We start from the raw sequence: 24,278 nt of genomic DNA on the forward strand, positions 1-24,278 counted from the left end.
GTTCACTCTTTGTCTCCTGATCATTTAAGGAAAAATTAAATAGTCTCAGTATCTTATATTCATTGTACTTCCCATCATTGAAATAATTTTATGTTATTTCAGTCCTTAGCTTCCTGTTCTTTAGCAAATAAATGAATCTGTTCTTTCTCCCATGACTGCTAAATTTACTCAGAAGACTTTGGTGAGGTACTTTGTCAAAAGCTTTTTGGAAGCCAGAGTATATAATCTCTGCCGAATCATGCATATTTACATGCTTGTAAAGCCCTAAAAGGCTTTGGCCCTGTATACCTGATGGAGCTTCTCCACCCCCATAATTCAGCCCAGAGGGGCTTTCTGGTGGTTCCCTCACTGTGAGAAACCAAGTTACAGGGAACCAGGCAGAGGGCCTTCTTGGTAGTGGCTCCCGCCCTGTGGAACCCTCCCATCAGATGTCAAGGAAAGAAACAACTATCTGACATTTAGAAGACATCTGAAGGCAGCCATGTTCAGGGAAGTTTTAAATGTTGGATGTATTGTGATTTAATTTTTTGATAGCCACCCAGAGTGGTTGGGGTAACCCAGTCAGATGGGTGGTATATAAGTATTCAATAATAAATGATTGATTGTAGAAAATGAAAGGTTGGCAAGGCAGCACAGGACTCCGCTTTGCCAAAGCCATGTTGTTTTACTCCACCTTCCTTCAACTTCAGCCAGTGTGGCCAATGATTGGGGAGTTGTAATGCAGTGGCATCTGGAGGACCACAGGTTTCCCATTCCTCATTTAGAATCCAAATCTGCAGTCCTGGGAATAAGTCCCTTTGAACATAGTGGAACTTACCCTGGAGTAAACATGCATTGGGTCAGAACGTTGGGCATCAAAGTACAGTGGTACCTCGGGTTAAGTATTTAATTTGTTCCAGAGGTCCGTTCTCAACCTGAAACTGTTCTGAACCTGAAGCACCACTTTAGCTAATGGGGCCTCCTGCTGCCGCCGCATCACCGGAGCACCATTTCTGTTCTCATCGTGAAGCAAAGTTCTTAACCCGAAGTACTATTTCTGGGTTAGCGGAGTCTGTAACCTGAAGCGTATGTACAGTGGCGTAGCGTGGGGGGTGCAGGGGGGGCTGGCCGCACCGGTCGCAACATCTGGGGGGGGGGGGCGCACTCGCAGCTCTCTGCCCCTACCTGGCTCACTCACTCTCTCTCACTGCAGTGCTGGCTGTGCGAATCCGATCCGAGCCGCCGGGTTGCCGCCCACTGTGGAGGGGAGGGTGCCAGGCGTGCGGTGCGGAGAGAGAGAGGGGGACTATCTGGGGGAGGGACAGTGCAGCGGGGGGGGGGCGCAAATTACTTGCCTTGCCCCGGGTGCTGACAACCCACGCTACGCCACTGCGTATGTAACCCGAGGTACCACTGTAGTATATTCCTGAAGCTGTATATCCAAATAGTGCACGTCCCACATAGGATGTGCGTCCCAGGGACATGTCACGGAGAAGGTGGTCAGAGAATTGGGAGAGGCCAACCCAAGGCAAGGTTCTAGTGGGTTGAGGACTTGCAGCCCCAGGGAAATTGCCAGTGGATTAGGAGGAGGGAATCCAGATTCAGGAGAAGGGCCTAGTGGCTTGTCAGATGCGGACTTCCCAAGCCATGCATCACCAACTGTGGAGGTGGTTCCAGCAGCACCGTACCCTGAAAGTGAAGAAAAATCCCCTGTGAGCTGGCTATGTCATCTCCAAGGATGCAGAGACAACAGCGCTGGTGAAAGCAGACCATATATGCCCAGCCTCTACAGAGTTCCCATTTGCTTGGGATGTCAAATGCACGACTGTGCCTGCTTCAGTCTTCAAACGTAGAGGGCAGGGTGTAGGATCAACGTCAAGTGTAGGATCAAATCTTAGTTAAGCCTAGCCATGTATCTTAGTACTCTGCCATGCTTTAGTGGCTTGTAACCTGTAGGCTCATGCTGGGCTGCTGTATGAGTCAAACTTTCAGAACGGTTTGCGTTCTGAGTCCAAAGGGGAATCAGGATATCGGGCAAATATTTTAAAATAAAGAATTGCAGCTGCTGCTTGTAAAAGCTGTACCTGCCCATCCCAGCTTTTATGCTTTTATCATATCTAAGTGAAGTGAACCCTTGGAAGGGGAAATTACAAAAACCTTAAATTCTTTTGAAATTGAATTTTGCTGGATAGGAACTACTGTAGTTCTTTCCCTCCCTGCAGTTATAAGGTTCTACTGCATTTAATGTTCATCATCCAATAGAGTACTGTACGTTTCATCTCACGTTGTGTGTGTTCTCTTGTATTACAGCCTTTGACACTGTCTACCAAAGAAATGGTGATGGAGAAGCCAAGTCCGCTGCTTGTAGGGCGGGAGTTCGTGAGGCAGTACTATACCCTGCTAAATAAAGCCCCCGACTTCTTACACAGGTAACTTCTAAATATATCAATAGCTGATGTTGTCTTGACTAAAGTAGCAAGTTGAATTGACCCCACTCCCCCCAAATGTAACTGTTTGTCTTCTTATGGACAGCTTAACTTGACTGTATGGACTAGTTCCGCCTTGATGTTTTTATTTTATTGTATGCAGCCCTTATAGTTTACTAAAAGGTGGCTTTAAAATCTTTAAATTAAATAGGTGTTCTTTAAATAAACAACAAGCATAGCCAACTTGGGCTGTGTTTATTTTGTGTCCCAGAATTTGTTTCACGCACAAAGCCATAAAAAATTATATTTTGAAGTGTGGTTTTAATTTAGGTTCTGACTAAAACAGCTGTTCTATCTAAATTTGAAGTGGTTTTAAAAATAAATAAATTGTGGGCTTCATTAATAAAGAATAAGCAATTGAAAAAGCAGCTGAACAACACAAATTGGGAGTGCTGAGAGAGGAAAGAAAGCACAGATACCCTGCCTCCTAGTCCTGTGAATTTATTTATTGAAGGCTTTGTTCAACTAAGTCATATTCAGTATTGACACACTGAAATCATTGGACTTCAGTTGCTCATGACTAACAATTCCATTGATTTCAGTGGGCCTAGTTTGGGCATGGCTTAGCCAGATACAACCCTATGAAAGTATTATGCAATTATACTCCCAGGGTGGTTTGCAAAAACAAAAACAATTTCAGTGTGAATGCAAGAAAATACAGCAAATGAAAAAGCTGCCAAATCATAAAAGCAGCATGATACAGCAAGATTAAAATTGTTTCTTTAAAAGCTGGAAAAATAAAAAGGTCCTTACTGGTGCTGAAAGATGTTAAGGTAAGAGACCAAGCACTAGAGATAGTGTTCTGCGCTGTAGTTGCCACTGCTGAGAAGTCTTCTCATACACTCCCCCATTACATTAGAGAGTCGTTTACAAGAGGTCCATCATTGAGGATCTAAATATATGGGTAGGTAGCTACAAAAACAAGCGGTCATCAGCCAATCTCATGTTCCAAATGATGCCAAATTAAGCATACACATGTTCTGTTTATATGTAAGAGACGTAGAGAAGTTATTTTAAGTGATCTCATAAATACAGTAAACATATATTTTGATTGGGAATTCCATACTGCAGCTGATCACAGTGGAGCTTGCTGTCAGTAGTCATCAGCTGATCAACATTTACAGCAAGCCTTGCTTGCCAGGGCTACGAATCGTTTCCATGATGGTGGATGTGAAACATGTGGGTATAGTTTGGAGAAAGCAGCCCTGTGGGCCAAATTAGGACTCCCCTGGACCTAATTTCACTTGCGGGGCAAAGGTTCTCCACTATTGCACCAGTTTTCAAAAAAGCTACTTCAGAGTTTGCCTGCCAACAGCAGAGACTGAAAACACCCTCCTGTTGACAGGATTATAACACTGTGATGTAGCTTTTCAGTTACTTTCTAGTGGCCACAATTTCTTTTCTGTTGCCATGATTTTCTGTTAATTGCGCCAGAGAAATCTGTTGTTGCAAGAAAACTCCTTGCAATAAAGCTCATTCTCCATGATGCATGGCTGAGAAGCAGTAGAAGACCTGTTACATCCTGGATACCTTGAAGTGATTTAAGCTATTCTGACCCAGGAGCTGCTTACTGACAACAGCCAATGAGAGTGAAGTGTAAATGGTTAAGCGTCTCAACTGTGGTTTCTCAGCTTCCTGTGCCACACAGTTAAGGAGAATGACAAGTGCTGTAAAGAATTCAACATGGGCAGTGAGGTCCTCAAGCAACAATTTTGAACTGTGAAATGGAGCATTTCTTTCCCATCGATAAGTGTTGAGATAAATAGGCATCATAATTATCCCAGAAAATGCATATGACTAACACTGATGCGGGTTTTCTTCCTACTGGGGTAGTCTGCTGCTAATCAAATGATTAGTAGGTCGCAGGTGGCGCCGTGAGTTAAACCACAGAGCCTAGGACTTGCCGATCAGAAGGTCGACGGTTCAAATCCCTGCGACGGGGTGAGCTCCTGTTGCTCGGTCCCTGCTCCTGCCAACCTAGCAGTTCGAAAGCACATCAAAGTGCAAGTAGATAAATAGGTACCGCTCTGGCGGGAAGGTAAACGGTGTTTCCGTGTGCTGCTCTGGCTTGCCAGAAGCAGTCATGCTGGCCACATGACCCAGAAGCTGTACGCCGGCTCCCTTGGCCAATAAAGCGAGATGAGCGCCGCAACCCCAGAGTCGGCCACGACTGGACCTAATGGTCAGGGGTCCCTTTACCTTTACTTCAACATAGTGGTGGCTGACACAATGCTCAAGAAACGTCAAGGGTCATCACACACCCCTTTACTGTGATGATGACCTAGCATTCTGTCTTTGTCTTAGGATTTGGGTCGCTTTCTGAATGTGTGAAGAACTTGGGCAATAGTTCAGGATTCACTGCTTCTCTTATTGCATCTCTTACCATTAGATTTGATGGTATTAGCATCTTGGAAGCTTTCAGAATTTCATGAACAAGAAATGCTGAATCATAAATGCATATTGATGTACTCCTTACAGCAGCTTCCAGTTTTAGGCTGCTCTTGGAGACCAATATATTGTTTAGTTTTGTATTCTGTTGGCTCCACTTAAAAAGTTACTGCGGTACAGTGGCACCTCAGGTTAAGAACTTAATTCGTTCTGGAGGTCCGTTCTTAACCTGAAACTGTTCTTAACCTGAGGTACCACTTTAGCTAATGGGGCCTCCCGCTGCCGCCACCACACAATTTCTGTTCTCCTCCTGAAGCAAAGTTCTTAACCCGAGGTACTATTTCTGGATTAGTAGAGTCTGTAACCTGAAGCATCTGTAACCCGAGGTACCACTGTAATGACTTTGAAATTACTGGTGCCTTGTGGTTGGATGTGGGCAGGGGAGATCAGGGAGATTGTATTAGAGCTTCAGAGTACTGTATTTTTTTAGTGATAAAATTATTTCCAATTTTAAGGTGTATAAACTGACCTGAACTCTGTGATCATCATCTGAGGCCCTTCTTCGTGTGCCTCCTCCATGAGAGGTCTAGAGGGTGGCAGTACAAGAAAGGGCCTTTTCTGCAGTGGCTCCCCGTTTGTGGAATGTGCTCTCTAAAGAGGCTTGCCTGGCGCCTTTGTTGTACATCGTTAGGCGCCTGGCAAAAATCTTCCTCTTTAAACTGGCCTTTGGCTGATGTGGCCTTTGAAATGTGTTTGTGGGAGGTGGGGTTATTGTTTTGTTTTGTTTTTGTTTTAACTATTTATTTTATGCTTCTTTCCTGGTATTTTTTATCTTGTGAACCTCCCTGAGATGTGATGAAGGGAGGTATATTAAATTTAATAAGTAACCATAATTTTAATACAGAGCACAAATAGCAAAAAATAATCCTTAATGATTTCAGAACTGTAGATAATCAGCATTGTATTTCAATAACTTAATGGCAGAAGAGCCCTCATGGTTACAGTTGAAATTGTTCTGGCTTTGACCATATTAAGTGTTTTCCTTTAGGACTGTACCCACAAATAACCTGGAATTATGTACACTGACAGTTTGCTTCATCCATGTAGTTTTATTGCCCCTGGAAAGGGATTTTGGGTGAAGTTGCCACTCCCTGAACACCCTAGTAGTTTGCCTTGAAACTAAGCAGGTCAAGATCTGGTCAGTTCCGGAACAGGAGAATTCTTGGGAACCATTTGTTTTTATTTTATGTATTAATTAAACTTGCAAACCACCCTTCTTCCGAAGATCACAGGGTGGTTCACAACATGAAAATACAAAATGGAAACACAGAATACATAATAAAACAAAAGGAAAACAAACCACTTATGTCACCTTGGGTACCATTATGGAAGAATGGTGGGATATATTTTAAAAGAAACTTTTGTAAGGTGCCTAGATACCAAAACTGGATACAAACAAGATTTAGCGTTATCTTATAACATCATTATTATTATTATTTGCTATGGGCTTTTGAACTGCATCAGAATTTTATTGATTATACCAGGTTTTAAAGACCATATAGTCCTCTTATCTAAAGCTTACATTAAACTTCTTAGCATTCTTTTTTTAATTTGCTGAAAACCAGATGTGCTCCTATATGACTGTCCTAAACCTCATCCTCCAATGTCTTTGCAGGTTTTATGGCAGGAATTCTTCTTATGTGCATGGTGGACTGGATGCCAGTGGCAAACCACAAGAAGCAGTGTATGGCCAGGCTGTATGTACCTAACCAATTATTTTACCATGTTCAGTCACAATAAATAAAGGCATAGCCTTTGGCAATACATAATGTGAAATATGGTGTTTCCATTAGATCAAGCAGTAATCTAGAGAGAGAGCATAGCCATTTCTTTGCAGCAGCAAAAATATTAGGGTTGTTTCCAATGCAGAGCCGAAACCTGTGGGGGGTTTTTTGTCATGTATGCTGATTTCTATAGGCCTTCTCTGAGTTTGGCTTAGTTGGATGCAACCCTTAGTTGCCAGATGCTGGAAACAATTATACCCTGCGATGTGTAAAAATATGGGATATGGCTGATATACCATACAATCAAAGTTCAAGGAGGAATAGGGATATAAATGGACGTTGAGAGAGAACTCCAGAAATGGTGAATCCTGATTAATTTTTTGCCCTGAACTGCACTAGGGTCAAGTGATGGGGCACATCCTGTTGCATTTAACATTTCCCCTACCTTATTTTTTTAACAGAGAGCGTGTCCTCCGAAGCAAAGGTGTGGACATTTGTGTCCGCCATCTTTGTTTCCCAGAGTGCTGTGCCACAGAACACACATAGGAATGTGAAAAAGCAAAGATGGTAGGCACGATTATCCGGAGCCTTGTGGGGGTAGGTTTGTTAAAGTTGGGGAAAGACAGACAAGGCTTCTGAAAAGTTTCAAATGCATTTGATTTCCCATAGAGTTTCTTGCTTGGCAGTGCTAATGTAAGAGGCTGATATCCAACAGAAAATATTGGATGTGGGAGACCACTTCTTTCAAGGCCTCATGGTGTGACATTGGGTCAGGTCAGTTATTTTGTGCGCTTCAGAGGCTTCTGTGCAAAAATGAATAATAGTGACCTATTTAAAATGGCAGCATAGAGATTATCAAGTGCCTAAGGGTTTTGGTTTTCAGTGTTCTTGGTAATACTGTACTGGATGTCTATGCATTTTTTCGTTTTCTTTCATTTCTGTTACTTTAGCAATATGTGATCCCAGTTTTTGAAATAGAACCTGATTTTTGACTTCAGCAACTGCCAGAAAAAGAGCTCTAGTCTTAAACCAGCATCAAGACATGTAGATACTAATCCATGTCTTTGTATCCGTGTAATATGCTCTTAACAAAGGGATGGGGGAATCTTAGGCCTTCTAAACATTGGGCTCCCTACTCCCATCAGGCCCCCAGCCAGTATGGCCAATGGTCCAGGGTAATGGGAGTTTTAATCCAACTGGAGGGCTACAGACTCTCCACCTCTGCCCTAGCAGTGATACAATTGTGTTGTAGTAGAACATGCTTCAGTCTTTAAAAGATGCACCCAGAGTTTCAAAATATTTATTCAGCACTTGCTGGGATAGCTGCATATTGCACATTCGAATCAGATGCATTTTCTATGAAGATGATGTAGTTCCACACCTATAGTCTTCTGTTTTTCTCTGTTGCCATCCAGATTTGGCATTTTCAGGGAAATGGCCAACCCGTTCCTTGAAATGTTTTAAGACAGCCAAGGATCCCTGATTTCATGGTTGCTGCCCTGAGGCACATGCTTTCAAAAATATATTAAAGACTATTGCATTGTTCTCTTGCTTTCCTAATTAGACACTTAAAAAAAACACCTAGAGCAAAACTTAGCCCAATTACATGTCCTCCCTCCCCCCCCCCAGGATTTTAAAATACTAGATTAAGTTTATGACCACATGAAAGAGCTGCAGTGTAGTCCGTTGGCCTGCAGCCAGAATCCTCCTTGTATTAATTATGTAAATAAAAGTATACAAAATATACCTAGTTTTTACTGGAAAATAGAGAAAATTAGCCATGGGGATGAGCTTTGGGTTTTCTTGAAAACACTGTAGCATGCTTTAAAAATTATTACAGTGGTACCTCAGGATGCGAACAGGATCCGTTCTGGTGCACAGTTCGCATCCTGAATGGAATGTAAGGCGTGATGGTGCATCTGTGCGTGTGCAGGTCGCGTTTTACCGCTTCTGCGCATGTGCATGACGTCATTTTGAGCATCTTCGCATGCGCGAGCGGTGAAACCCGGAAGTAACGTGCTCCGTTACTTCCGGGTTGCCATGGAGCGCAACCCGAAAGTGCTCAGCCTGAAGCACATTCAACCAGAGTTATGACTGTAATATTATTTTACTTATTATTAATTATTATTTTCTATCAGAAGTGCATTTCACCCACATAATGTTGCACAATAGCTGTTGAGCTGCATTACCATCATCTGATGTGCAGAAACGTCTGAGAATTTCTTGGCTTCCCCTTTAGCTTCTTTGAGCAGAGAAGATGTAGACAGTTTGAGTTGCTCATGGCTGGGGCCGAAGCAAAAGGTTGAGTTTCACAAAATTACCGTATTTTTTGCTCTATAAGACTCACTTTTTCCCTCCTAAAAAGTAAGGGGAAATGTGTGTGCGTCTTATGGAGCGAATGCAGGCTGTGCAGCTATCCCAGAAGACAGAACAGCAAGAGGGATCACTGCTTTTGCTGCACAGTGATCCCTCTTGTTGTTCTGGCTTCTGAGATTTAGAATATTTTTTTTCTTGTTTTCCTCATCCAAAAACTAGGTGCGTCTTATGGTCTGGTGCGTCTTATAGAGCAAAAAATACGGTACTTGTGAAAAGCCTGTGGAATTTCATGGAGGTTGAGGCAAAAATCCTTGCCCCTTCCTTCTTCACTCCATCCTTTCCCAAACCTTCTAGTGAGTGAAAGTGTATGTGTGTTCTCCTCCTCTTCCTCTCCCCCCCCCCTTGCTTCCCTAGGACTTTTTTCCTAATCTTTTCTAGTGCTTAACCAGGCTCCACCATTCAGGCACTGCTGTTGCAAGTACTGCTGCGGCCTTTTCCTGGCCTCTGCTGAGAAAGGCTTATTGGAGGCGGATCTGGTAGCTGGAATGGCTGCTTTGTTTGCTTGTCAGGATAGTGCCACCCTTGGCCAAACTAACCAGCTGTGTGGCTCTCTCTCAAATGCATTCAATGGAACATTGCAGCAGCCTTAGCTGTAGCCATAGAGTGAGGCACCAGGGCAGTAGGTCAATGGCTGTACAGGTGAGCAGGCGCCTTGGAAGAGGGAGGGAACCTTAAAGAGTCACATCTTCACTCTACCACATTTTAATTTATGTTAAACGTAGTTATGAAGCTGTGTAGCATTATGGAATTTTATCAACTACCGTATTTTTTGCTCTATAAGACTCACTTTTTCCCTCCTAAAAAGTAAGGGGAAATGTGTGTGCGTCTTATGGAGCGAATGCAGGCTGCGCAGCTATCCCAGAAGCCAGAACAGCAAGAGGGAGTGCTGCTTTCACTGCGCAGTGATCCCTCTTGCTGTTCTGGCTTCTGGGATTCAGAATTTTTTCCCCTTGTTTTCCTCCTCCAAAAACTAGGTGCGTCTTGTGGTCTGGTGCGTCTTATGGAGCGAAAAATACGGTAGCTTGTATCTACCGGTTATTGACCAACACACACAGTGCGCTTGTACAGATAGAAAAGGAAGAATGTGTCTCCCATGCTCTCTACATTGAAGGAAAAGCATTTCCATATTCAGCATTTTTAAAGCAATGCACTCAGTATTAAGAGGCCCTACCTAACAAAGGAAAACATCTATACAGTGGTACCTCTGGATGCGAACGGGATCCATTCCGGAGCCCTGTTCGCATCCTGCGCGGGTCACGATTCGCCGCTTCTGTGCATACGCGTGACGTCATTTTGAGCATCTGCACATGCGTGAGTGGTGAAACCCGGAAGTAATCCGTTCCATTACTTCCGGGTCGCCGCAGAATGCAACCTGAAAGCGCTCAACCTGAAGCGTCCTTAACCCGAGGTATGACTGCAGTTATCAAAATCAGGTACTGAGAGCTTGGGGTTTTATTTTAAATTTTTGTCTACGCGGGATTTAAGTTTCTTTTATTTTGTCTCTAGGACATACACAAGAAGGTGATGTCCCTGCAGTTTAGTGAATGCCGCACTAAGATCCGCCATGTGGACGCTCATGCAACTCTGAACGATGGAGTAGTTGTGCAAGTCATGGGGGAGTTGACAAATAATGGGCAGCCGATGAGGAAATTCATGCAAACCTTTGTACTGGCTCCAGAAGTAAGTAGCCACCGTGAACTTCAAGCAGCAGGGCCCTAAACACGAGTTGATCCCAAATGATCACCCTCACTTCAGAAACGTTTCAACCATCTGTGGCTGGAACAAATCTTCCTAGCACTTATTTCTGCAAGCTTGCTTTGGTCCCTCCACCAGCAATCTTATCTAGGTGTACATAGCTGCAATTATAGCTTCCAGGTAAAGGCCATTCATATATATGAGATGCCAAGTGTTCCAAATGAATTGACTGAGAAGTCTTACATTTCGTGTCATTACATTGGTAGACACATGAATGCAAAAGGGGAAAGGGCAACTGAATTTGAAAGCAATATGTAGCATTGCCAGAGAGTTAGTTAATCAACAGTTGAGTTGTTGTTGTTTTTACCCATGGTGTGTTTGTTTTTACAGGGATCTGTTCCAAATAAGTTTTATGTACACAACGACATATTCCGTTATGAAGATGAAGTATTTGGTGACTCTGAAGCTGAACTAGATGAAGGTAAGGGAATCGGTCAGAGTTGGGATGTAGGAAGCCCTGCTAGCTCAGACTAAAGGCCTCTGATCCAGTGTTCTGTTTTAACAGCAGCCAAACGAGATACCTATAGGAAGTCCAAAAGCAGGACTTCAAGGGAGCAGCATGCTGGAACTGAGAAATTCAGGAGATGAACCTGAGCAGAACTCACTGTGGAAATTGCATACAGTCATATCTCTAGTTGCGTTAGCTTCATGTTGCGGATTTTCGGGTTCCGGAGGTGTATACTTCCGGGTTTCGCTGCATGCTCAGAAGCGTTCTTTGCGCATGTGCAGAAGCGCTCTATCGCGCTCCACACATGTGCAGAAGCGCTGCTCAAGTTGCTGACTTTTCGGGGTGCGAACGGCACCCCAGAACGGATTGTGTCCACAACTAGAGGACCATTTTAGAGGCAATCCAAGCTGAGCTAGCACATATTTCCACAAAGATTTTGTGCTCCAGGTCGAAGCGATAACACCCTAGCCTTTGAATAAAAGTATGCTTATCTGAGTGCTGCTCAGGTTAGTATCGGTGCTGGTGTGGCCTAATCCTGCTTGGGTTATTGTTGCCACAATCCATCCTGGTAACAAGCCCTGCAAGCAATTTTGCACTTGGCAGGGCCTGACTAGATTATTCAAGATTCTAACCTTGCAGTTATTTGCCTGTTGCTATTCTGATCCACTTCCCACAAAGGGCAATTTAAATGATGTTTGAATGAATCTGATTGATATTATCATGGCTGTTGTTGACCCCGGGGGGCTGACCGGTCTGTTACCCTTTCATATAACTATCAACTTGACCGGAATTCTTTCTTTCAGTTTACAGTAAGGAAGGATCAGAGAGGTGGCTGTTAGGAATAAATTGTAGTTGGGGGGAAATGTTGTCTGTTTAAAAAAGAGCAAGTCTCCTATGTGCAGACATGCAGTGGTGTGGGGGTGGTTAAGCTGAGCATTGCAGTAGTATTGTGCTGTGTGAGTCAGATTTCATTCAGAGACCAAGCACATGTTCCTCAGGAAAGATGAACGAGAAAAGGGAGCAGTGACTATACAGAATTGCAATGTTCTCTGACTCTCTTCAGTTTATTTCCACAGTTGTGCTTGTTGCTATTGAGTCGGCTACTTCCAAACTAAATTACTTTCCACTTTGTCAGTTTGGAGGCTAGACTGGCTGAATGCAAAGAAAGGCTTGATGAGGCAAAGAAATAAAGGAATATCAGCTAATTTTGAATGGGAAGGATTTCTGAAATAGAGCATGTGACTGACATATAAAGAGTATCATTTTGGATGCATTCGAGTAAAACACTTTGTGTGTCCAGCTGCCTTGTGGTGGATTCTTCTTAATTTGATGGTTTCGGAATTTGTGGCAGATCATTCAGTTAGTGTGCTATAATCAATCTTACGAAGGGACGCAGGTGGCGCTGTGGTCTAAACCACTGAGCCTCTTGGGCTTGCCGATAAGAAGGTTGGAGGTTCGAATCCCCACAACGGGGTGAGCTCCCGTTGTTTGGTCCCAGCTCCTGCCCACATAGCAGTTCGAAAGCACGTCAAGTGCAAGTAGATAAATAGGTACCGCTCTGGCGGGAAGGTAAAACGGTATTTCCGTGTGCTGCTCTGGTTCGCCAGAGCCACATGACCTGAAAGCTGTCTGCAGACAAATGCCACCTCCCTCAGCCTATAGAGCGAGATAAGCGCACAACCCCAGAGTTGTCCACAACTGGATCTAATGGTCAGGGGTACCTTTCCCTTTTTAATCAATCTTATAGTCGCAAATGAAAGTGCCTTGATCTTAAGAGAGCTCCTCTTTTTTACAGTAATACAATGCACAGCAGGTGTATCTATTCTGGATTATAAACCTATGTACAACCAGTGAAAGCTGTGGGTGGAATTCAACATAGTGCCAAGTCCCTGGGCTGTGCATGTGGAAAATGAGGTCTGCTCAAACAATAGGACCTCCCCATCCCATACACATTCCATTCCTACACCCTTATGGTGCAGATTTAGGGGGTGTACGAAAGGAGGAAAAGGGAGAAAGTACTACCGTGTGACGCAGGTGGCGCTGTGAGTTAAACCACAGAGCCTAGGACTTGCCGATCAGAAGGTTGGCGGTTCGAATCCCCACGACGAGGTGAGCTCCCACTGTTCAGTCCCTGCTCCTGCCAACCTAGCAGTTCAAAAGCACGTCAAAGTGCAAGTAGATAAATAGGTACTTCTCCAGCAGGAAGGTAAACGGCGTTTCCGTGCGCTGCTCTGGTTCGCCAGAAGCGGCTTAGTCATGCTGGCCACATGACCCGGAAGCTGTACGCTGGCTCCCTCGGCCAATAAAGCGAGATGAGTGCCGCAACCGCAGAGTCGGTCACGACTGGACCTAATGGTCAGGGGTCCCTTTACCTTACTACCGTGTGAGCAGGCCACGTTCTGTGCAGGCAGCAACTTCGTTGAATCCAGCCCTCAATTATAGCTTTCCCTTTAGTCATTTAAAGTGAACAACCGAGTCTGATTTTGCTTGGTGCCTATTTACTGGGTGGTTCAAACTCTATAGGCCCGTATGCACATGATTCAAATACAGTGGTACCCCGCAAGACGAATGCCTCGCAAGACGGAAAACCCTCTAGACGAAAGGGTTTTCCGTTTTTCGGTGCGCTTCGCAGGACGAATTTCCCTATGGGCTTGCTTCGCAAGACGAAAATGTCTTGCGAGTCTTGAGATTTTTTTTTGCTCCACACCCCCTTTTTCTAAGCCGCTAAACCGCTAATAGCCTTTTAGCAGCTAATCCGCTAAGCCTTTAATAGCCGCTAATAGCGCTAATCCGCTAATAGGGTTGCTTCGCTAGATAAAGAGACTCGCGGAACGAATTAATTTCGTCCTGCGAGGCATCACTGTACTTTGGTTGGCTCTGGTAATCAGCCTAAAGTTGACACTGACAGGACAACGCTGATCTTCCCAGCTTTTGGGGTGGGTGGGGCCTTGTCCCTGCCAGCTTGCTGACCTTGAGAGGCACTCTACACGCAGCTCATGGTTATAGATGACGGAGCTTTCAGTTCAAAGTTCAGGGGTTGGGTGGGGGATTGTCTAGTCCACTTTGAATTAGGGGGCATTTGATGTCTCTGAGGTGCAAGAAAAATTGCCTAATCTCCTTACCTACCAAATTTTGCAGCCCTGTGAATTGGAGGGTACTTGTTCATTGGTTTGTTGTTGTTTAGTCGTTTAGTTGTGCCCGACTCTTCATGACCCCATGGACCAGAGAACGCCAGGCACTCCTGTCTTCCACTGCCTCCCGCAGTTTGGTCAAACTCATGTTAGCAGCTTCGAGAACACTGTCCAACCATGTCGTCCCCTTCTCCTTGTGCCCTCCATCTCAATCAGGGTTTTTTCCAGGGAGTCTTCTCTTCTCATGAAGCGGCCAAAGTATTGGAGCCTCAGCTTCAGGATCTGTCCTTCCAGTGAGCACTCAGGGCTGATTTCCTTCAGAATGGAGAGGTTTGATCTTCTTGCAGTCCATGGGACACTCAAGAGTCTCCTCCAGCACCATAATGCCTTCACGGCATAGGTCATAGCTTCTGAGTTATTCAAGCCCCTTCGCCACGACAAGGCAATGATCCATGAAGGAGTGTTCATTGGTTAAAAGACTTTAATATGTTAATCTAACTAAGCATTGCCGCTCTACTTCAGTCTGCACTGTTCCATATTATATACAACGTTGTTGCTGTCAGTAAAGACAGTAAGAGCTGTTTGACAGTGGAATTTGCTGCCAAGGAGTGTGGTGGAGTCTCCTTCTTTGGAGGTCTTTAAGCAGAGGCTTGACAACCGTATGTCAGGAGTGCTCTGATGGTGTTTCCTGCTTGGCAGGGGGTTGGACTCGATGGCCCTTGTGGTCTCTTCCAACTCTATGATTCTATGATTCTAAGAGGCACGTTCCTTTAAAAGTGCTGTTCTCCTACTTAACTACCAATAGTTAAAAGGACTTTCTCTCTAACGTTTTAGAGTCAGAAGATGAAGTAGAAGAAGAACATGAAGAAAGGCAGCCATCCCCTGAGCCTGCTCAAGAGAATGCAAGCAGTACTTATTACGATAATCACCCTGTAACGTAAGACAACTTTATATTCTTACATTGCAACCAGTCTATGCAAAATTCGTTTCATTTTTTAAATTATATAAATTCCATTTTAACAATATTGAGACATCCTGTTTTCAGGTCTTTTATCTTTAGCCTGTGATGAAATCCAATGTATGGAACTTATAATCAAAAGGCGTTGAAAGATTGTTCACGTTGTGTTTCTGAGCAACAACATACTCCCTCTGGAAGAATTATTGCCTTACAGTGATTCTTGTAGTGTATAGAGAAATCAGAATAGAATTTATGTGAGGCATTAATGTGTAGCCCTCTTTTTAAATATTAGGCAGATGTCGTCTCGGTTGTCTTTTTAGTGCCTACTTGAAATCCATTTTAAGTTGAGATCTTTCCCACTCTGCGTCTGTGCTGGATATGTTTTTTAGATGTTTTGTCAGTTGTGTGTGAGCTGCTCTGGGCTTTGGGGAGGAAGGGTGTGACTGAGATACATATATAAAAGAAAATGTATTGCTCTTTTGGTGAATTTTACTTGTAACCAAAAATTACTGGCTTATGTATGCAAGCAGTAAGTGCTAGGGCTGTAAGGGGATGAGGTAATTGATAAGGCAAACTTAAGGCAATCCTTGGGAATCATCTAGGAGGGAAATTAATTTGTTAAACTGTGTTTCTTGGTGTGCACACTAGTGGAAGAATGGCTGTGTAGTTTTTTTATGGCACTATAGGAATGATGGATTTGTCCAGCTATCAGTAGTCAAAGTTTAAGGGGCCAGTGAAATTCTGCTTCAACAGAAAAGAGTTTAGCAAAATCATGGATTGCAGGATGGTTGAGATGCATATGCAACATGGGGGTAAAGGCTGGTAGGATGTACAGCCAGCTTTCCCCACCGATAGCTACCGTTGCTCATCGCCCTGATCTGGCCACAGTGATCCATGCGACGTTCACCTCCAGGCTTGATTATTGTAACTCGCTCTATGTGGGGCTGCCCTTGAAGCTGACCCAGAAACTCCAGCGGGTGCAGAATGCCGCGGCGAGGCTCCTTACGGGGCCCTTGCCGCAGGATCACATTCATCCAGTGCTTTACCAACTGCACTGGCTCCCGGTGGAGTACAGGGTCAAATTTAAGGTGCTGGTTTTGACCCTCAAAGCCCTATGCAGCCTAGGACCCACGTACCTACTGGACCGCCTCTCCTGGTATGCCCCATGGAGGACCTTAAGGTCCACAAATAACAACACTCTGGAGGTCCCGAGCCTCAAGGAGGTTAGATTGGTTTCAACTAGGGCCAGGGCCTTTTCAGCACTGGCCCCGACTTGGTGGAACGCTCTGTCACAAGAGACTAGGGCCCTGCGGGATTTGATATCTTTCCGCAGGGCCTGCAAGACAGAGCTGTTCCACCTGTCCTTTGGTTTGGACTTGGTCTGACTCTTATGTTTCCCTCCCCTTATGGTTTTGATTTGTCAGCTACTTTAAAATGAGGCTGCATTTTAAATTGCATTTTAACCTGTATTTTAAATTGGGGTTTTTTCCTTCTCCTCCCCCCTTTTCTGCCTATTATGTTTTTACTGTGATTTTATTGGTGTTAGCCTCCCTGAGCCTGGCTCTGGCCGGGGAGGGCGGGGTATAAGTATAATTTATTATTATTATTATTATTATTATTATTATTATATTAATATTGTTATTATTATTAGTCAGTATATCTGGTTCTGCTATCTGTTAGCATTTTAGAATTAATTTAGCTGCATCCAATTCTTCTAGTAATGGAATAGAAGAAACGTTGGAAGAATCTACTCATGAACCTGAGCCTGAGCTGGAATCTGAATCAAAAGCTGAGGAACTAAAACCTGAAGCAGAAGAAAAAAATATTGAAGAGCTAGAAGAAAAATCTCCATCCCCACCTCCTGTAGAAACAGTTTCTCTACCACAAGAACCACCAAAGGTTGGTTAATTTTCAATGCTCCGTGTAACTAGACTGAAGATGGCTGTCAAACTCGGATTGTGAGGAAACCTGGGTAGCTCTAATCACAAATGGAACTGGTGGGAGTAGCTTTTTGCGTTGAGTATTCAGTATAAATGAGTGTTCCCATTGCCCCGTCCATACAAATGGACATTCACATTACTTATAGTACAAAGCCAAACGAAAAATGTTTCTAATGGGTACTGAGGCTAGTAAATGTATTTTAAGAACCTTCTTAAAAATAAAAACTCATTAGTACTGTTGATATGGGACAGCAGGTTTTTAACATAATTGATTCTTTACTGCTTTCTTACGATGTAAATTGAAATGCACCCAGTCTCATGATTCCCTTCCCTCCCAGTAGAAGGGAAAAATATTGCCGGCACTGTGTTCTGTTATGACAGCCTAATAATTTGAGAGCTTTGGGAAGAAGTCACAGTAAATTTACCCACAAGGTTATGATCTTGAGTACTTACACCTATTGCTTTTTAGCTATGACATACTTAGCTATTACAGAGTAATCATGTTTGGTGCCTCAGGAGAACATTCTATAAATCAGTTTGGATAGGTTCCATTCTATAAATAGGGATCACAACCAATTAGACCTGTTCCCTAATTGTGCCTACCTAACCTCTGGTATAAGGGCACCTGTAGAAGGATCTTGGATCAGTTGGGATAGGTTGATTTGGAAGAGGGGATCATTCAGAAATACTTTAGTCCAAGTCATAAAGGCAACACTTGAAATAGTTAAAGTAATTCCTGGTCCACGGACGAGCACAATTCAAACACTCTGAATTGTGCTTGTCAGTGGACCAGCAATCAGTTTTAACTGCTTCAAAGCAGACAAGGTAAATTCCATATAACTGGTCCCAGTCAGTGTTCTAGCCAGTTTTGAATCATCTGAAGCTTTTGACTGTTCAAAGCACATCCAGTGCTTTACAGTAGTCTAAATGGGAAGTTACCAAGGGGATCTGCCTATTTTCTTTCTGGTGGGACCATAGCTGGCAAACCAGCCCAAGTTGGTAAAAGGCACTTCATGCTACAAATGCCGCTGGGTTGTAAAAATTGAGAACAGAACCCAGTATCATCTCTAAATTGAACTTTCTTTTCTGGGGGGGGGGGGAGAGGTCCTAGTTAGGGAAGACCCTGGTTGGTTCTGATTGCAGCTAATGACAGAAATGATATCACATGCTACCACAGTTAAGACTGACAGGGAAAGTGTGAGGGAATTTGGTCCTGAGAGCAAAAGGATTGTGGATAGTGCCTGTGTTTGGCCTGTTTCCAGTCTCTGGGAATAATAAGTCTGTAGTAAAGGTAAAGGTACCCCTGCCCGTACGGGCCAGTCTTGACAGACTCTAGGGTTGTGCGCCCATCTCACTCAAGAGGCCGGGGGCCAGCGCTGTCCGGAGACACTTCTGGGTCACGTGGCCAGCGTGACATCGCTGCTCTGGCGAGCCAGAGCCGCACACGGAAACGCTGTTTACCTTCCCGCTGGTAAGCGGTCCCTATTTATCTACTTGCACTGGTGTGCTTTCGAACTGCTAGGTTGGCAGGCGCTGGGACCGAACAACGGGAGCGCACCCCGCCGCGGGGATTCGAACCGCCGACCTTTTGATCGGCAAGCCCTAGGCACTGAGGCTTTTACCCACAGCGCCACCCGCGTCCCTTAAGTCTGTACTAGCCCCCCAAGAATGATAAAGCACGAAGAATGTACTCATACATAGCTGCCCTCTCTTTCACCCCCGGTTAAGTGAGTATAGGATTACAGCCTAAGGTGATGAACATGATCTGTTGAAACGAATAGATAACTAAAATGGTAAAAACATTCACAATCTGTTTTGCTGGCATCGTATTATGATTGCACTTAATTCTGAGACTGTCTTGCCATAGAGCAAATGTTCCTATTGGTCTAGTTTCCCCATAAGAAATGTCCGTGGTTTTCCATGATGAGCAGCCCAGGTTTGTTGCATTCCCTGCAGGCTTTCTCTTGGGCTTCAGTGACCAGTAAAAACCTGCCTCCTAGTGGGACTGTTTCTTCCTCTGGAATTCCAGCCCATGTTAAAGCACCAGTCTCACAGGTAACCAGTCTGTGAACACCTTAGATTGTCTGCTTGTTTACATCTACAAACTGCTTCGCTAACAAAGCAAGGTACAATTCCTCGAATTATGCCAATTGGCTGCTTAATATATATCCCAGCACCCTGTACCAACTTATGACTGTTTTGTAGACTGGTTCATTCATTTCTTACCAGCAGTGCTGTTTTTCTAGAGAAAGAGGTGCCGGAACTTGCCATCCTTTGTTCTCTTATAATGGCAGTGGCGCCCACTTGAGAGGTGCTGGAATTGAATTCTGGCAAGTTCCGGCTGAAAAAAAGCCCTGCTCACCAGTACTATTGTTACTCCTATTTCCAGAATGTTTGTGGCAGTGCGATATATAAGTTGTCTGGAACAAAGGTGTAGAAGGGATCTCTTGGGGATCATCCACACTTTCGTTTGAACCGTATTTTGAAAATCTGAGAAGTCTATGTGTGCATATTTTATTATTCAGGATATCATACCCAGTTACTTTCCTTAAAACAAAAAACTTCTTTATTTTTCTGTTTCAAAAAATACATATAATAAACAATCCCTGTATACCCCCACCCCCAAGAAACATTCCATTCATAGGCAAAATAAATGATGCAGTCAAACATTAAGCAGGTTTGTACAATAGTTTAGAGCTGATTATAGCAGTTAAGGGTCTTCTACTCTCCGTCTTAACAGATTGTCCCAGAGTGAACCATGAGATGTTGAAAAGGTGAATCTTTCTGCACCTTAAAATTACTAGAGAATGTTTTGTGGAGGACACGGAGATAGGTTTAAGCACAATGCTGCTGCTTTCCCCTTAAAAAAAAGCTTAGCAAATCTGCATAAACACAGCTACCATACCAAGAGGCAAGGTGCAGAGCCCAGCTCTGGTAGTAGACATTTAAAGATGTCACACTAGCAGCATAATCGGACCCTTTGACACAGCCCACTGTTGCAAGCTTAGTTGAAATGAACAGGGCAGTGGTTTTCAACCAGTGTGCTATGGCACCTTGGGGTGCCTTGAATGATGGTCAGGGCTGCCACGGACAACACTGGCCTCTGTCCCTCTTTCCTTCCCTCTCACCGCTGATGTCCTCTTGTGTCTCTGCCTCCCAAAGGCTTGCACAGCTGTTTGTTGCAGCAGCCCTGGCTACTAGCTCCACAGGCGAGTGGTGCCTCTGGGGCTGGCCAGGGGGTGCTGGTTTCCAGGAGCTGAGGCAGCTTGGGAGCAAGCAAGCAAGCAGTTCAGAGAGCCCAGCCAGCCAGTCCGCCAGCCCTTGCTGTTGGAAATGGACAGACTGTTGGGATACTGCCAGGGAGACAAAGTCCATCTTGACTCCACGTCATCTCCGGACGCCCATCGATCTCCTACAGACACGCAGTATCAGCAATTAGCAACATGAGCTCCAGAAATAGCTTTGGCACATTCCAGAACTGATGCACGCTCTTATCAGCAGAGTGGCGCAGCGGAAGCGTGCTGGGCCCATAACCTGTTGTTGGGATACTGCCAGGGAGACAAAGTCCATCTTGACTCCACGTTGTCTCCGGACGTCCATCAATCTCCCGTAGACACGCAGTATCAGCAATTAGCGACACGAGCTCCAGAAATAGCTTTCCACATTCTAGAGCAGCTGCACGCTCTTATCAGCAGATATGCACACAGCGAAAGATGCACCCAGGAGTGCATGATTTACAAGTTTATTCAGCGTTGATCAGAACAAAGAAAAACATGACTGCCTGCTTCAGAGTTTCCGGCAGAGAGAGAGAAAGGAAAAGCAAAGACACAACATAAACATCCTGTAAAAACAGGAAATACGCAGACTCTGTAACTGACAAAGCCTGCTCCCTTTTAAGGTGGAACGGAAATATCCTAACACAGACAAGTCCCAGGCCCCTGTGGAGCAATGTGAAGAGGCACCTCTCTTTGGGGGCAGCTCAGAGACCAGGGGCAGCAGCAGCGGCTGCCCAGAGGACTCCCAAGGAGAGGGGAGAGGAGAGGAGGCTGAGGGAACGCTCCACAAGGAAGGGTTTTGAAAAAGGGTGAGGGGCTACCAGCTCTTCAGGCAAGGGGTGAGCCCCACAGGGGTGCCACAGATAGAATGTAGTTGGTCAAGAGAGCCATGAACTCAGAAAGGTTGAAAACCTTTACAGTAAAACATTGCTGGCAGTGTATATAAGATTTATAGTTTTCCCGAGTGTTAAAATCATTATGTGTAAAACCATCTATTGACATGGGCATAGGAGTTGTCTCCTGTGCCCATGTCATAAAATATTTGAGGGGGCCACCCCCCTCCCAAAATTGATGGGCATTGCCATTCAAATGGTGTGTGTCTGTTGTGTCATGTGATCGATTATGTGGGGCGGAGATTACCTGCCCACCCCTCAAAATATTTTACTCAAGTTGGCCTGGAGATGGCCTCTCTCACTAATGAGTCGGTAGGATTGGTTAGTGTAGAAAGAAGCCACATGTTTTATTGCCATCAATCCCTTTAACACTGAATACCAACAGGAATGGAGTCCAAGTTGGGTCATTGAGAAATAAGAGGGAGGTATTGGCTTGTAGAAATAAATAATAATAAATCCATTTAAAAACAAACACTCCCTAGCTTTAAAAGGTAAAGGGACCCCTGACCATTAGGTCCATTCATGACCGACTCTGGGGTTGTGGCGCTCATCTCGCTTTATTGGCCGAGGGAGCCAGCGTACAGCTTCCTGGTCATGTGGCCAGCATGACTAAGCTGCTTCTGGCGAACCAGAGCAGCGCACGGAAACACCGTTTACCTTCCCGCTGGAGCAGTACCTATTTATCTACTTGCACTTTGACGTGCTTTTGAACTGCTAGGTTAGCAGGAGCTGGGACTGAGCAACGGGAGCTCACCCCGTCTCGGGGATTCGAACCGCCGACCTTCTCATCGGCAAGTCCTAGGCTCTGTGGTTTAACCCACAGCACCACCCGCGTCCTTATACTCACTAGCTTTACAGTCTAACAAATTAATAAAGATACAGCACACAAGGGAAAGAGGGGATGAGGGGGGAAGAGGAATATAAAATTCGAAACCTAGGCCCCAATTTCTAGGCAGTTGTTCCTATATTGACCAGCTGGCTTAGTTCATAGCTCAGTGGCAGGAGGTGCCTGATGGAGCTTGGCCTCCAGCAAAGCAGATGACTTGCACCCAGCTTCCTGTCTCTCCCACCAAGGCACCAAGCTGGCCTTTCGCAGCAGAGCCAATGGGGGGAGTTCTGCTTCTCAGCTCTCCCAGTGCTTAAGCTGCTCTTTGATAGTAGCTCTCATGGCATGGTGCTTAAGAAGGCCCCTGACTTTGGGGGGGGGGGGGGGCTTTTCAGGGTTGCCAGGGGCTGACCCTTGAAAACCCTCATCATCACTAGTGCTTTGGGCCTTAGCTAGTCTGAGTTCAGAACTACTCGATGTAGTTCAGAACTCGATTCAGTGCTCTGTTTTTCTGTTTTATAACAGAAAGTAAGCGCTACAGTCCTGGATTGGTACAGAGGAATTCATAAGTGGAATGTTTTTCCAACTACAAAACAAAACAAAACAAAAAACCCCAACAGCTTTATTCTGCATTTATGAGTTGCTCTGCTTCGGCTGTCCAAGTTACCTTTAGAATTTTTGCTAACCGTGCCTTTTCTCGTTCCAGCAAAGAGTAGAAACAAAACCTGAAACCCAGTCTCAACCTCCTCGTGTGCGTGAGCAGCGTCCGCGGGAGCGGCCAGGCTTTCCCTCAAGGGGCCCCAGACCAGGTAAAAAAACCCAAGCACCAGTATTGCAAATTTGGCTTACAGTGGGTTTTCTGGGTTTTCCTTAGAAAATCAGGTCGTTCACCTGGTTTGACAGGTTGGATGGCCATCTGTTATGGATGCTGTAGTTGAGATTCTTGCATTGCCGGGAGTTGGACTCGATGACTCTCAGGGACCCTTCCAACTCCACAGTCCTATGATTCTGTGGCCTACCCTAAGTCCTCTAGCTTTAAATTTGAATGTGAAAGGCCCTTATGGCCTTGAAGGTACATGACAAATACACACATACACACAGAGAGAGGGCTTTTTCCCAAAGGTTTTTGCCAAGTAACAAGTGAACAGTTTCTGAAAATACATTCTTTAAAAAAAGCCCACCTGTTTTCCTCTAAGAACAAGAAGAAAACACATCCAGCTAAATCTGAACTTGACTATTTACCTATCTTAAGTTAATAAATAGGCATTTCCATTTCTGCTGGAGTTCCTCCTCTAGTTCCATTTGCAGTCTTCTCTTTTGCAGTGTTCCAAGTGTGCTCTCTAACTTCCACAGTGCTCCAGCCCCTTTTTATAGTACTTCAGTGCTCTATCTTCGCTCTTTTTAATTCCCTCGTCCTTCTCTCTCTCTCTCTCTCTCTCTCTCTCTCTCTATATATATACAGTGGTGCCCCGCAAGGCGAATGCCTCGCAAGACGGAAAACCCGCTAGACGAAAGGGTTTTCCGTTTTTCAATGCACTTCGCAGGACGAATTTCTCTATGGGCTTGCTTCGCAAGATGAAAATGTCTTGCGATTCTTGAGATTTTTTTTCGCTCCCCACCCCCTTTTTCTAAGGCACTAAGCTGCTAATAGCCTTTTAGCAGCTAATCCCTTAAGCCTTTAATAGCCGCTAAACCGCTAATAGCGCTAATCCGCTAATCTGCTAATAGGGTTGCTTCGCAAGACGAAAAAACCGCTAGACGAAGAGACTCGCGGAACGGATTCTTTTCGTCTTGCGAGGCACCACTGTATATATATACAGTCATACCTTGGGTTAAAGACACTTCAGGTTAAATCCTTTCAGGTTGCGTCCCGCGGCAACCCGGAAGTAACGGAATGGGCTACTTCTGGGTTTCGCCGCTCGCACATGCGCAGACACTCAGAATGATGTCACGCGCATGTGCAGACGCGGCAAATCACGACCCGCGCAGACGTGGGTTGCGTTCACATCCAGAGGTACCACTGTATATATATAATGTTA

General features: G+C 44.7%; 1 protein-coding gene across 2 annotated transcripts in view; it reads left to right on the top strand.

Moving 5' to 3' along the window:
* G3BP2 (G3BP stress granule assembly factor 2) overlaps positions 1–24,278 on the top strand; it is a 146,173-nt gene that overhangs the window by 114,624 nt on the left and 7,271 nt on the right. The window contains exons 3-10 of one of the 2 annotated variants that reach the window (XM_083407809.1): positions 2,290–2,408; positions 6,529–6,610; positions 10,520–10,693; positions 11,099–11,189; positions 15,182–15,284; positions 17,024–17,204; positions 19,202–19,300; positions 22,946–23,048. In XM_083407809.1, coding sequence (XP_083263935.1) covers positions 2,314–2,408; positions 6,529–6,610; positions 10,520–10,693; positions 11,099–11,189; positions 15,182–15,284; positions 17,024–17,204; positions 19,202–19,300; positions 22,946–23,048 — 928 coding nt within the window. In that variant the 5' untranslated portion in view covers positions 2,290–2,313. The remainder of the gene's footprint in view (positions 1–2,289; positions 2,409–6,528; positions 6,611–10,519; positions 10,694–11,098; positions 11,190–15,181; positions 15,285–17,023; positions 17,205–19,201; positions 19,301–22,945; positions 23,049–24,278) is intronic. The other variant, XM_083407810.1, reaches the window with a different exon arrangement.

The sequence above is a fragment of the Podarcis tiliguerta genome (genome assembly GCF_965153285.1).
Source record: "Podarcis tiliguerta genome assembly, chromosome: 13".
Lineage (NCBI taxonomy): Eukaryota > Metazoa > Chordata > Lepidosauria > Squamata > Lacertidae > Podarcis > Podarcis tiliguerta.